At 35.5% G+C, this 15169-nt stretch overlaps 1 protein-coding gene across 1 annotated transcript in view; it reads right to left on the bottom strand.

Annotated features, from left to right (window-relative positions):
- Nucleotides 1-15169, bottom strand: part of UNC13C (unc-13 homolog C) — a 132554-nt gene that overhangs the window by 85981 nt on the left and 31404 nt on the right. Inside the window, exons 6-8 of the mRNA XM_054272855.1 lie at nucleotides 8503-8574; nucleotides 3609-3828; nucleotides 850-1077 (exon numbers count right to left, since the gene is read on the bottom strand). Coding sequence (XP_054128830.1) covers nucleotides 850-1077; nucleotides 3609-3828; nucleotides 8503-8574 — 520 coding nt within the window. The remainder of the gene's footprint in view (nucleotides 1-849; nucleotides 1078-3608; nucleotides 3829-8502; nucleotides 8575-15169) is intronic.

Raw genomic sequence — 15169 nt, 5'->3', positions numbered from 1 at the left:
TATTTTGTCCTCCCCATTCACTCTAAATTCACAGGGAAAGTTATAGAAGGCAAGGAAGTATCACTCTTCTATTTATGTAGTAGAATGAAGGGACAGCCTAGTAAAAGTCTTCAAGGATTAAATTGAATGTGCATAGTGTCCTGAACACTAGACAGCCTTCAGTATCCTTTAGAGGTAGAACTAAAAATAAACATATGAATTAAATATGTCCCTAGTGCTTGGTGACAGTCCCAAAATTCCACAATTATTCTTTTGAGTTTCATGCACCACCTCTCAACCTTCAGAATAGCCTCCATTTATGCTGAGGTTTTAGTTCAAAAACTGAAATGTCAAAGTCAGAGGACCTGGAAATCTTCATGAGCAACCAGGCTAATGCAATTGGAAGCCATCTGGAATATGTTTGGAGTGAGCAGAATTATTCAACATCAGCATCTCTAAAATGGAACACACCCTTAGTCAAGCAATGTGAATGGATAATAAGTTTCAAAACCAATGGGATCTGGAATTGCAAGCTCAAAGGTTTTTTTAAACACTCAAAGCCTTTTTTTTTTTTGTGAACTTAAACTCTTGCAGTTGGTGGCAAAAATCTCATCCTTATCACAGAAGATATTGGTAGGAGGTGGTGGAGATACATTATTTTTACTTGTCTTCCTTCCTATAGCAGTAGAATATAAAGTGGTTTTGGCAACTTAAAACTCAACTCTTGCAGTTGGTATCCTATAAATTCCACTGTTTTTATATGCACCAAGTATGCAATTGAACACACAGTCTGGCTCTACTTATAAAAAAATCTTGCTCCTGAATTAGGAGAGTAGGAAAGAAAGAGCTCTTAGAACAGAAGAAAATTACCTGTGATAGTTATTTTTGCTGACCATTTGGATGTTCCATCCAAAACACTTTGTTTTGCTGCTTTTGTATATTGTGCAAAATCTTCTTTAGAAATATTAAACATTTCCTGGATCACTTCAAACACCTCTGGTCTATTTTTCTCTCTAATCTTCATTCTTTCCTTCATAGCACTAATAATATTCTGTGTTTTGTCTTCTGCACCATGTTTGGAACTTTTCTCAGCTGCCCCTGAAATGAAAGAAAAGGTCACCATTGTTACTGAAAATTAACTTGTTCTTTTTCCTCTCTAAGGTCTCCAGTTAACTCTTGGTACAGCAGTACCTGAAGGAGATCTTCCTTTCATCTGAATAATACCTCATATATATATTCTTTGTGATATCTAAAATTATCAGTTGATTTATTTTAACATGAGGGGTTAATAGTCATCTTCCATCAGTGTTATGTGTTATACATAAAATTATTTATTAAACCAATACTATTCAGTGCCAATCACTACTGTGGAAAAAGTGTGGGTTGAAATACCAGATACAAGTGATCTCAGACTGCCAAAAGGCTGAATTACATGGCTTCTTCAAGGAGTTTTCTGTGGATACTAAATCTTGAGAAATCTTGAAATCTCCTGGTCAGAGTACCTAATATTTTTGAATATGGAAGACCAAAATTCTAGCAATTAAAGATTATCGAGACTGAAAAATTAGGAATTAGTAGAAACAGAATTATGTGCTACCATAAAACAAAACACCAGTTACAAAATTATCTAGTGATTTTATTATAAAAGAGATGATTGCTGAGCTGTCTGGAAAACATGACAAGTCATTCTTAGAAGATGCAGGAGGGAACTTTTAAAATTTTCTCCTATTTTCTGCCCTTCCTTAAAAAGTAGAAATGCAACAACATAACTGAATGATAAACCCTGGGCACAATCTGAATGGCAAAAATATATTCCTGTTAGAAACCTTGTTGATTTTTGAGACAGTACAGATAACACTGAAATATGTGTTAAAATACAACTTCCTTTAAGTAAATATCTTTCTCTTTATACTCATTTATTGCAACTAGTTTTACGTCCCCTATTGCTAACAACCTCTACTGCTGTCTATCAACAACTCTTTTCATGCAGTATTGATCAAACTAATTAAGACAATAGTGTAAATTACATTGTACAGAAAGTTAACATGCTCCTTTCACCCTAGGGACTGATACAAACTCAACATGATTGAAATCAATTCTAATTTAATACTGCACCTAGTACTAGAAAGGATATCTTATTGAAGATGAGAGAGCTAATGAAAGTGCTACTGGCTTTTTTCTAAATCTAATTGAGAACAAGTTTATATATTGACCTCAAAGATCTTGAGAAGTGAATTCATTTCTACACATACATTAGCAATGATTATATATTAAAAAAATAAATCACAGAAGTTTGAAGGTGAATACATCCTACTGATTACAAGGTGGGCAAAAGAATGGCTATGATAAAAATAACTACATTTCACTTTATGACACTGCTAGCATCAGCTTTCTCAGAAATAGAGATTTAACCAATTGGTCAATTCACTTTTTCAATGGAAAACAAAGAACATGAAATTTTCAAAGTAGTATACTATGAACGCTGAACAATTAATCTGTTGCAAAAAATATGACAGGATGCTCAGAAACATTTGCATACTAATGAGAAGAGTGGGATCCCTTAGGCTTGTTAAATATTTTATCTGCAATTTTCCCTCTAGAGGTTTTGTTCTTTTAAGACTCAGTTGTTTTGGCTGGTGATATGGGCCAAGGGACAGCAGTCCAGTTTCAACCACAGTGCAGAATCACAATTAAGCACAGTTAGGAAGTTTAATTTAGACATTGATCACTGATTTATTGTCCATGGGGTCAGTTGCTCTGGGAAATTTTAATTGATTCCTGAGCAGTGCAAACCTTGAGCACCCATCCTGCATGACAGCTCCTCACACAGAGAATACAGTGAAAAGAAGGAAGAACTGAGTGAAATATCTCTGTAGTTTTCCTACATGTAGAAGCTCTGGAAAATATCAACAGTAAACAGTGTTGAATAACTCCGGAGTATGGAAGCCCATTCCACTCCAAATCAGAAAACTTCCAGGTCTTAATTTTCTATTGCTTAGAATCTTGTATAATAATTGTGTTGTAATTTAAAAATCGTTTCAATACACCTGATATATTTTCACAGAACAATGTGCGGTGGCTGGAACCAAGCGGAGCTTTTTGCTTGCTTTGCTTTAATTCTAGTGCCAAATGGCTTACTGACTAAATTTTTTTCTCTTACACATACAGTATTTTGTATTTTGAAGATCCCACTTAGTGTTTCATGTTTTTGACTACCTTATAGCACATCAATATGACTACAGTAAGTAGCAGGAATAATTTAAAAATATTTCCTTTGACATTTTTTGTGTTTTGAGTTACCTAAAACAAAGGGGGTCTATGTCAAGTAATAAATTGCTCCAGATATTGCCGTAGACAGTGGAAAGTAAATAATTCGCTGATGTTAGCAAGCATTACTTTGTAAAAGCCCAACAACATTTGACAGACTTCAAGGACAAAAGCAAAATGAGTAGGTTTTCTAACAGTAGGTTTTCTCTAAAGCTTCTGGCTAACTTCTCAACTGAGGAGCATCAACACACCTTCACTGATTTTGGGTGATCTGGTCCCTCATTTCAAGGTATTGCTGAGCATACACACAAAATCAAAAGGTGTGAATTAATACAATACTTCAGCTATAATGAAATACTCACTCTGCAAGCAGTCAGCATTTAGGAGGTCTTGGCACTTCTCATGGCATTTGACACCACATTCTGTGCACCTCATGCCTTGTCTGGCTATGCCCCAAAGAAGGCCTTCACATTCATAACAGTATGTGGGAGTTGTAGCTGTCCAGATTTCAAAGTTATGAGGTGTAGTTGATGATATTGGATAGATCAAAGCTTGCAGGGTCTTCTTGAAGACATGGATTTTCTGTTGGGTAAGAAAAGAAATATTTCAGCTGTATTGTGTATCACAAGTGAACTGTTTCAAACTATATGCTATTTACACCTAAAATGTTAGAAAATATCAGAATATACATAGAAGTATAAAATAATTTGTAAAATACTGATTTACTCATTTTGCTTTACACTTTGAAAAGAACTCTGCTTGACTGTTTTGTCTGATTACACAAACAGCAGTGTTAAGTTGGAATAAAGTCATTCAATTAATACAAAGTCTTATATAAATATATTTTTATATTTTGAGGCAGAAATTAAAAAAAAAAGGCAGCATTACATTCATTTGGGGTATATTAAGTAGCTACCGAACATTAATTCTGAAAATTTAAATACTTCCTATAGGCACTAAAGACATACTGCACAAAATGCCTTCTGATTATATACAACACTATCCTCTAATACCAAGTGTCTATATAACCTCATCAAATAAAAGCAAGCCAATTGTAGGGTTCCATTTTATCTGTATTCCTATAATAGCATACTTACTGTTTCATTTTTAAGCATCAACTTGGTTTTTACTATAGACAAGAATGATCCATACTCTCAAAAATCCAAACCCATTTCTTGGACTGTTTTGGCTTAAAACCCATGACTAGCTGTACTACAAGAACAGTTATTGGTTATTTACTGATTAGTATTGTAACAACTTCAGTCTCAGCTCCTTAGTGCTTAATAAGATGAAAACAAAGCAATCCCTGTAGTTTTGCACACAAGACCTTGGCTTATATGGGCACAATGCTCTGGTTTGTTTATTTGAGCTTGTTTTCAGGCACCCTGATCTTCTAGGTCCAGGCAATTTATTGGGAATAAGAAGAGCTCAGCAGCTTGTATGCAGCACTTGGCACCAAGCTTAGGTTGTTTGTGCCTTTTTTAGGGGGTGGGTGTTCACTAAATGCACATGTGACTGCCATCAATGTATTAGAAGTTCTAGATTCCCGTAGAAAGGAATAATTGTTTTGTTTAGAAAGAAGAAACTGTATTACAAAAAAATCACCATATTAATATTTTAGAATAAAATAATAATCCTATCATCAGAATATCATGAGATTCTTATTTTAGAAAGAAGAAACCCTATTATAAAACATATCACAGTGGGATATTTCTGAAAGCCTGCCTGTCCTACCTTGCCCTCCTCTGGTGTGGATGTTATGCAAGGTAGCTCTAATGCTGGCTATAAAGCTGTGGCAAGGGAATAAGATTTTGGAATTTGTGTGGTTTGTCTATTTTTTTTTTAACATCACTGCCACAGCTCTGAAAATATAGGAAGCAAGGCAAACTTATTCAGTTAAACATTTGTTAGCACTCCCTTATCTTTCATATTCAGCTGTGGTAATTGTATGCCAAATGGAAGATATTAACCTGTCTAAAAATATGCTGACATATTCTTGGTTTCATGTACCTGCATCTCTACTCAAACTGTGAGATATTCTGCTAATAATAGATTGTCTGATAAAAGTCAAATATTCTTTTTGTGTGCATATCTGCACAATGTTGCACAAAGTCATCAATCAAAGGACTTTTGCTACCACAGGAAAACCAGTACCTTGTAGCCATAGGATAGCCATTGATTAATAGGATCAAGCACTAAAAATAATAAAACCAAATATTAGGTAGCTTAGGCTGCAACAGCACTTACTGAAGCTAGTAGTTATTGCTGAAAACAATATCCATCCTGTGGAGCCTGGCCAAAGATATATGGTGAGACATTTCATGGACATCTGTTCTAAGCACAACTGAGAACCCTGAAGAACTGAAGTAAGAAAAAAAAATCTGATACAGCAGAAAAGACTAAAAAAAAATACTGAATTGCCCTCCAGGGTAATTCTCAGCCTATCCTAATAACTTCCCTGAAAGCAAGCAAAGGTGTGCACCAGTTTGATTTGGACGAACCTAAGAACTGTGATAGTAATGACCACCTAACTCTGGAGAACTAATTTTTTATGTATTACTCCACTTTTGCCTTCCATGTTACAGAGACCAGAAGGGAAATTTTAAAACTACCTAAAGTGAATTTATACAGCTTGCTGAGTGAATAGTGTTTCTCAGAAACCACTGATTACACTCTCCCACTCCTGAGCTCATGTAGCCTCAGTACAAATACTGCCCTTTCACTCTGTTCAGCTTCAGTATTTTTCACATTATAAATACTTTCAGAATTTTTCCAGTAACTTTTACATTTTTCTGAAATGTCAGTAAGTAATGAAATATACCCTCAACAGGCCTTAAAATAAACCTTTGAGGGTAAATGAAGTTTTCAGTTGAAAGACACAATTTGTAGATTGGTTTTGCTGCTGAACATGTTCTTTCCCCTGTTGTTAATAAAGCAAATTGCAAAGAAGAATTTTATTTCTCTTACTGTCTAGAGGCTTTCATTCCTATTACTCTTCTCTGTTTAAATGTTTTTGTTATGTGAATTATAGAGCATAACAACATGGCACTAATAACTTCCAATATAACTATGTAACTAATAACTGGTTTGGCAACATTTAGCACTACTAATATATAGGAGGATTATTTAGTTATCTGCTGATCCTCTAAAGGGAAATTTACTTCTGTCATATTCTACCTGAAATACTTGATGATGTCATTGATGTATAATTTTCAAAAGTGTGCAGCTCTGTCTTTGTTCAACAAAGCAATTAAATGGGTGCTCCACTGAAAGCATATTTCTAAGTATTACACTGTTTAAAATGTCTTTGGCTCTGTGCTTGAGAACACACAAACTCAGTGTGTCATGAGTGTGTTGTACCAAAAGGAAAGCAGTGACAGGTGGCAAAGCTCAAAGCCTTAACCTCAGGGTGTAATTTTTTGAGTGGGTGGCACTTGAGTTTTAATAAAGGCATTAGTTCAAAGAATTTTCATACTGAATTTAATCAGCCAAATAACCCACACCCACCAAAATCATTAATATTCCCTCCAGAAAAATACTTGGGGGAAGGTAAAAACTAGAAAAGCTCTAATCAGAGGAATAACTTGCCCAAAGGGGAAGTTTTTTCCTTGAATTTCATTGGTGACTCCATTTCTTGATATGCATTTCACATCTTCATTTTGTGGAGAGTATCTGGAGAATTCTTTTATGCCTGAAAATGTCCTTTTTGTTCTCAAATCTTGCTCTACCCAGTGTAATGATGCCCTAGGTTATTAAGTTTGGCTGGCTACTTAGAGAAGTAGAAAAGTAATGCCTTTCCCTTGTTTTAAATATCTTGCAAGAGGCTTTACTGGCTGTACCCTTAGATTTGTCTGAGAAAGAGCACTCCCTGGCCCTTGGTATGTGTGGTGAGGGTGGCATAGGACTGGCTTCTTTTGTTCACCTCTACTCTGAATTAACTTTTTACATTTTCTCATCAAATGAACTTTCATGTGTCTAAATTACATTTGCTGTCTGCCTTCAGACTTAAATTTTTATTTCAAGATTGCTTAAGAAACAACTATTTCTGGTACACAGTTTTTCAAATGACATGGTTCAAATGGAGGACAAAGAATACAGAGGTATAAAAATACATTCAAATGAATTTTCTTTTTCCATTTCTCCTGAATCATAATTCAGTAGTTAAGATCCCATAGTTCTCCATTTTATCAACCTTTGCTGCTATTTTGAGATAGCAAAGTAAAATAACTACTGCCCCTACTGGAAGAACATTTCAAACACCATCTGTTTTCCACCTCAGCAATCTATCCCTGAGCACCACCAAATCATAACTTCATTATTACCATATAAGCACAGAAAGTTCACAATAAACCAGGTAAGAATGATGGATATCAATATTTGTACTGCATGTTCCAGTTCCCAGAACACCTGTCAGTATTTTCTGTTCTCCCATTCTTCTGCTATACACCTTGACAATAATGTAAGAAAAATCCAACTCTTCATTTTTCTTCAGAATAGGATGCATTTTAGAAAGCTACGTATGCACTAGCAATTTGAGGAACACAAAATGGGCTGGTATTCCTTCAAATTATTGCTTTTGCTTAGTTCATATATAAATCTTGTGTCACACTTTAAGTATTCCTGAAGAAAATGGCACCTGTTGCGTTTTTGTTAAAAAAAAGTCTTTTGTCAAATCTAAGTGAAAGTAGTAATGGAAAACCACAGCTCATGCATTTTACTAGATATGACAGCATGTTTTTTCGAAGGACTCTTGTGGTTACTTCTTGTATGAATTAAATATTTCTTCTAGAATCACATGTATTATTAGCATGAGTTATTTTTTTTTTAAATCAAGTATTATCCCAAGGACTGGGAAAAATGATCATAAAAACTCATCTTGCAGAGCCCTGTCATTCTAATTGCATTCACAGTGTGATGAAGATAGAAAGATGATGAAAGACTGCAGGTAAACGTGGTACAGTTGGACAATTTAAAACAAAAGGCTTCCCCAGATAGCTGTTTTGTAAATCAAAGGTTTTCTTGGTTAGTCCCCTCTGACCATCATGGATATGAGTCAGCAGAAGCAAATCTGGTCTTGCTACTGTGGATCAGGCAGCAAATTCTGCTCAAGTTCCCTGAAAGCTCATATACAATAAATGGAATACATTCAATTTCATCCAGTTTGGAGTGTGTAATGCTGAAATAATTTTTAGAGATCTGTGAACAAAAATTTCTCTGTTACCTAAATATCTCAAATCCGTCAGTGAAAACACTTACCATTTCTTCAGTGTTTATGGAGGTCCGGATAAGCATGGCCATGGAAATACCAGATTTCCGAGCTGCAAGGGTCTGTATAAGGCAAATGCAAAAGAGTCACCAATTATACAAGTAACAGCAGCTGTTGAATCTAATGGAAGGCAAATACTACTTGATTATACTACTGGATGTAAACAAAACTGTAGAAGATACAAAACCTTTCAGTTAATGTTTGCAGCTCACAATTTTTAGGGTTTCAGTACATAATGGAAGTACACTTCCCATCATCATTACTGTTTCTTGCAGCAGTGCCCAGCTGAATTGCCATTTCTAATACAAAACCTGTAATTCAGAGGTTTGTGACTCAGTTTTTTTAAACCACAGGCTGTCACTGTTTTTCTGCTTTGCCAACCAAATTAATGTGGTACAAGGATAGGCATCCTGCCCTAATTTGGAAGCTGACTGTGCCTGCAGCAACATGGGAGATCATTTTGCAGTAGTCTTATGGTTCAAGTTGTCAGTCTGGATAATTTTTTGTAACTCACTGAGCATTTTTAAATGGTGTGTATGTATATAAAATGCTACTTAAATAAAAAGACCTGAAGAAATCTTAAAGTGCCATTTTCCTTAAACAAAATATTAATTCAATGCTATGGATAGCTATACAGAGAAATACTTTGGTTATTTGAGACAGGAAAAGAGACCAGAACTCGGTGTCAATCTGTCCTCATTTGGCCACATGATGTTACTGGTATATGGAAAACTTCTGCTTCTGAAGACAATTTGCTTGGTTGTAGAGATGAACTCCTTTGAGCTAGCATGGTACATACAAAGGGACTGAAAAATAAGTAATTTTAATATACAATAAACAAAGAAATTTTATATTCTTTATTGCAATACTCCAGAAATTTGAATGGGTCATTGAGAATTAACTAGTGAGTGTAATGATTAGAAAGGACCCTGGGGGAATGAGTTCTGTGTGTTTTACAAATAATATTTCAAATCTGAACATCACTTCTGCTATCAATAATCCTTTTGACCTGACAGATAAGATTTATTTCACTGTGCACAATATCAACCATAACACTGCTATATTACTGGACTGCACCTGGAGTTTTGTTATCATTCCTCCTTTCTCTTATTCTAAATCATTCCAAGTGTGTTTGTACACTTGTGCCTTATCTCTGTTCTTCTGTCATCCACTATCTGCTTTGTCATGCTTTGCTGCCCTCACAGTCTAGCAGTGTGTGGATCAATTATACCACCCACTAACCGCAAGTCTGTTGTTGCCTTTGTTGTGAGGATACAGATTTTCAACTAACTGTGAAGTGGGTCTCTGTAGTCCATATTACAGAACTATCACAGCACTTTGTATGTGACATTCTTATTTTTGTGAAATGCATACTAGGCCAGAAGCAATTTAGGCTTACATCAGCAAAGGAACTGCATCATTAGTCTCTGGATGAAGAGACAATTCCAAATTTTTCCAATTATATAATTTAAAACACTGGTATATTTAAAATGGATTTCTATTTATTTATTTATAAGATTGTTCAATTTTAATTTTAAATATTCACTTTCCCTAATTCAATTTTCAATACATTTCTCTTGGTGATAATTAAACTTGCAGACTGACACAGAATTATTAATCTTGTGAAACCAATTATAGGGTAAGAAATCATCCTTGGCTTAGTAGTATTTGATTCATCTCCTATTACAAAGAACCTTCCCTTTTTTTTTCTCTTTTAAACTCAGCAATTTACCAACTCTATGCCATTAATTTGCTATCAGATTCTCCATTCTGTTATTATTAAGTAAATAATTCTGTTTACTTCTCTGTGACCGTCCTTTAATTCTATGAATGTGGGAAATGCCATGGGTATGTGCCAGTGAGATTGACAGCCCAAGGAAAGATTAGTGTTCATGCTTTGTTTTTTCACATTTTTTGTATAAAACACAACGCTACAAGACCCACATATCAAAGTTAAAAATCGCAAGTGAAAATGCTTTTGGATCCTTAGGAGGAAAAGAAACAATTTTCATTATCAGTAGAGTTCTGGGTTTTAAAACAATGTACTGGAAGAGCATCAACTTTTTGATCCCTCTTGAAGCATAGGTTTTTGCTCAAAGTCTTGACAAGTAGCCATGTAGATTTACTTGCCTGCACTATGCTGGTTTATAGTTTCCATGTCCCCTACACTTAGGAAGGGATTTGACCCTTCTAGGTCTCAGTAGCATAATCCTAGCCATTCCAAGCAATAGAGCAATGTGAACGACTTGTCAGGACAGGAGCACAAAGGGCATAAGAACATTAACCTCAAATATAGGGCAATGACTGCTGCTGTGTTCTGTCCTCCAGCAATACCAAAGAACATGAGCCAGCAGAACTGCAGTTTCATGCTATGTCAATAAACAGATACTATTTCCTGTGAGAAAATAAATGGGGAAGCAATTTTGACCCTGTCATGTGTACTTCAAGCCCAGTTCTCCCAAGGGGTGCCCTTGGCATCATGGAGCTTTACTATTTTCTTCTTAATCAGTAATGTGTCTAAAATTATAGCACAGTGCCCTATATAAAATAACAAAACCTAATAGGAAACAGATAATTAGGCTGTTCTCAATAAAGTGTTTGTCATGTTGGAAGAGAGTGCTATCTAGAGGGATTTGTGACAAACCAGTAAATTTAAAAGTCATATGGATTAAATTTACAGGGATTTTAGTGAAAAAAAAACCCACAAGGACTATTTCCATTTATGTATCACTGTCAGAACAAACTACATCTACAAGAGAAAGCCCATACAATGTTTCTGTTTTAAAACAATGAAGTTGGTGATAATTCAACAGCATGAAGCACTGAACACATAGCAGTGTCACTTCTTAAGTATGGAATAAAATAAGGAGGAGTGAGCAATTTGGAAAAAGAAAGGGGAAAAAGCTGCCAGATTTATCTATGGGAAACAAGGTGACAGGTTATGAACATAACAAGAAAACTTGTTCCCCTATTGCCTCTGTTTTCAAGCAGCATCGAGAAGGAAAGGGAAGTGCAGCTCATCAGCTGGAGCTTCCAGCAAGTCCAAAACATCAGAGCATCAAAAGAATATGGAGAGCAACAGGATCCTGCAGTGTTTCACACCTCTCCCTTAACAGGACACAGAACTTGTCAGCAGCTTATACTTGTGGACCCTCTCAAACTGATGTCCAGATACTACCTCATGTCTTTCCTTAAGTAAAAATTTGACCTGCAGAGCATAAGGACTTTAAGTGCTGTTGAATTATGAATATATGAAAAAAATTGTCACAACCAAAATCATAGCAAAACCCCCAAACAATAAGAGATTATAAAGTAGACCATTGTCTATTTAATTTTTAATTTGTTTTGAAACTCTCTAATACAGGATTTAAAGTAAATTACTCTCCTTTATGCCCAAGGCCTTCTAGACTACCTAATAACTTGCATCTACACTGTCTAATTTATTATCTCCAAATTTGCCTTAGCAGCTTAAATAAATAAATTAAAATAATTAGAAGTCATTCTAGCAAAAACATTGAAAAATGGTAACTGTAAGTAAAAGCAAATTGGATTCAAGCTACAATTACATGTTAAATGATCAATTGTGTTGAGGGGGAAAAAAAAGAGAAGAAGTCTTCTATCACAATGAAATAGGCAAACTGTGTCTTGCACAGCTGAAACAGCACAGAGGAGCAAACATTCAGGCTCATGTAACTGTTCATGACTGCTGGCTATGCCATGCAGTCCTCGTTCCTCTGGTTTTATAGAGGGTTTAAATTTTCGTCATCATACTTCCTTTTTTCCTTTAAAAAAATCTACACAGTACTATCAGTCGGAAAAAAAAATTGAAGACAAACCATTTTTCATCACTTTCGAAATGCTGATATTTTTTATGTGATATAAAAAAGTTACCCACTAGATGTGAACGTGACAACAATTTCACTGTTTACAGCATTTAAAACATGCACAATTTCAGAACTATTTCTTTTTGAGCAACTACAGGTATATCACTCTAGGGACGTCAACTTCATTATTTTGGAAGACAGATTTGTACCATGTTTTGGGGTGCTGGGATGGAGGGGGTAGGAAGGAAGACAAAATAACTGGAGAGGAAGTAAGGTAGTGAGGGAAGTTACTTAGCCCTGTCCCTCAATATTTCTGTTAAAAGGTTGATGTCTAATACTGAAATACTCAGCAGAACTGCAGCATTGAGCCCAGAAAGAAGATTTAGAAAAGAAGACAATTCAGCTCCACTACACAATCATTACTGGACATAACTGTCATCATCTGCTTTTTCTTCATAGCTGTCGCACAGACAAAAAAGCATGATCTGTCCAGCCTCAAAGATAATGATATTGTTATGATTTCCATTTAGTAGACTTAAAAAAGCCCTCAAAAATATACAAATACTTATTATGTTATGATTTATCTATTTTATGTATGAATATTTTTATTAGAAATATAACTGAATTTGCCTATAATGATTAAAGGAGTTAAGACTACTGATAGCAAAATTAATGGACTACCCATAGCAGAATTAATATAAAATAGTCCAGGTATTTAGCTGACAACATACAAAACTAGAGAATATGGCATATGCAATTTAAATGAATATCTTCTTTCTATGAATCTCAAATTACCATATTTGAATTCCAGCCTCTATAAATGTTTTTATTGTGGCGACACTTACAGAAAAAAAAAATTCAGTGCATTATCATTTTAGCTGAAACAAGCAGTTGTTTCATCTGGTGTGTTCACTTTGACAGACTGCTTTACAACAGCAGCAAAGGTTCACAAATTATTTTTATGTTCTTATAATCAAATAATAAAGCTAGGGAGCAATACAGTCGAGATTGATCAAAAGAAGAAATTGGTCTGATTACAGTGATTATACAGTATAAAATCACATTTAAACTGAATACAGGAATTTTATAGAATCTTCATAACTTTCAAAATGATGACTGGCATTAACAGAAGCAAAGGCAGTAAAATAGAGCTACTTTTGGCTGTGACTGGGCAGATCACCACACCTATTTGGCCACTGAGATATAAACTTCTAACCTCCACCATAATTATTATTTCTCTCCCTGATTCTCACCTCAACTCAAGCTCTAAAGAATCCAAAAGGCAGTATCTTTTTTTAAAAGCAGAAGTTACAGCAATTCCATCAGCAAGTGCCCTGGACTCTTTTTCCTAGCTCCACAGTAAACAGATCTGTTCATGCTCTCTGTATTGTTACTGCACTTGAACCATCACTTCTCCTTGCACTCTCTCTCTCTCCTGTACCAGATACGCTCTACCAGAAGTCTAATAACGACCCACAACTGCAGCAAACAGAACTGTTCCTGCAGGTGGATTTTCACTGCCTTATCCTCTCTAATGACTGAATCTAAAATAAGCAGAGACTCACAATGCAATTGCATACAAAAACTTTTCAGTGGTTTAGGAAGAGGAGAGCATCCAAAGGAGGCAGTGAAGGTGGTGAGGGGTCTGGAGGTGAAGATGGTGAGGGACCTGGAGGTGAAGCCCTGTGAGGAGCAGCTGAGGGCACTGGGTCTGTTCAGCCTGGAGGAGACTGAGGGGAGACCCCACTGCAGGTACAGTGAGGGGAAGAGGAGGGGCAGGCAGTGATCTCTGACCCCTGGTGACAGTGACAGGACACAAAGGAATGGCCTGAAGCTGTCTCGGGGGGTGGTTTAGGTTGGGGATCAGGGAAAGGTTCTTCCTCCAGAGGGTGGTTGGATACCAGAACAGCTCCCCAGGGCAGTGGTCACAGTATCAGCCTGATGGTCCTGTGCAGGGCCAGGAGCTGGATCTGATAATCCTTGTGGGTCTTTTTCACCTCAACATATTCTATGCTTCTGTGTTGAAAATTGGATTTTTTAAAATGTGAATTCATGAAAACAAATGGGAGTTAGAGATATTATCTTAAGAAAACATACAGAATTTTGATAAATACTGTATTGAGATACAATGCTGAAAGCATGAAAATAATGGAGTGAAACTGCAAGTGCAGAGTGAGTAGGAAAACAAGAAAATCTAAAACTGATTGATACAAGAGAATTTAAAAGTAGGGAACACTTTGAACTTCTCTTTCTCTAGGTGCCTAAGACTTTCCAATACCACAGGGGAAGCTTCATGCTTGAGACCTAAACTTTGTGCTTGTATCATCAGGAAAGATATCTGGAATATACTGACAACTTTTTAACATAAACTTCTTCCATCAATTTTGGTATGCATGATGCAGAGGAGAACACATTCACATAAGGCATCACTTTCCTTATGATTAAATTCTTGGTCATAAAATAATTTTAACTTTCCAATAGAAGGTCATAATAAAACACAACATTAATGGGATCTGTAACAGTTACTATGATGATTTCAGAGCACTTATAAATATAGAAAGAAGGACTTACCATAGCCTTAAAAATCCAGAAAAGATAGGAAAGAAATTATAGAAAGTATTAATTTGTCAGATTCATTGCACAACAAAGAAAATAAATTATATTTATTTTAGTCAGCATCAAAAGAGTCTAGCACTCATTTCTAACAATATTATTTATGTTTTTCTGAAACAGCCATAAGTAAGCATAAGAAAGAATCATTTAAATTTATTTTTATGTTTTAATGTATTCTGAGCTATACCTTTCTGTAAGCACTTCCAACAATTAAGAACAA

Source organism: Melozone crissalis, unplaced genomic scaffold (assembly GCF_028551555.1).
Source record: "Melozone crissalis strain CALT ecotype California unplaced genomic scaffold, PUWL_Pcris_2 ptg000014l_1, whole genome shotgun sequence".
Taxonomy (NCBI): Eukaryota; Metazoa; Chordata; class Aves; order Passeriformes; family Passerellidae; genus Melozone; species Melozone crissalis.
Note: the sequence above shows the minus strand (reverse complement) of the source record. Positions and strands in the feature narration are given on the sequence as shown.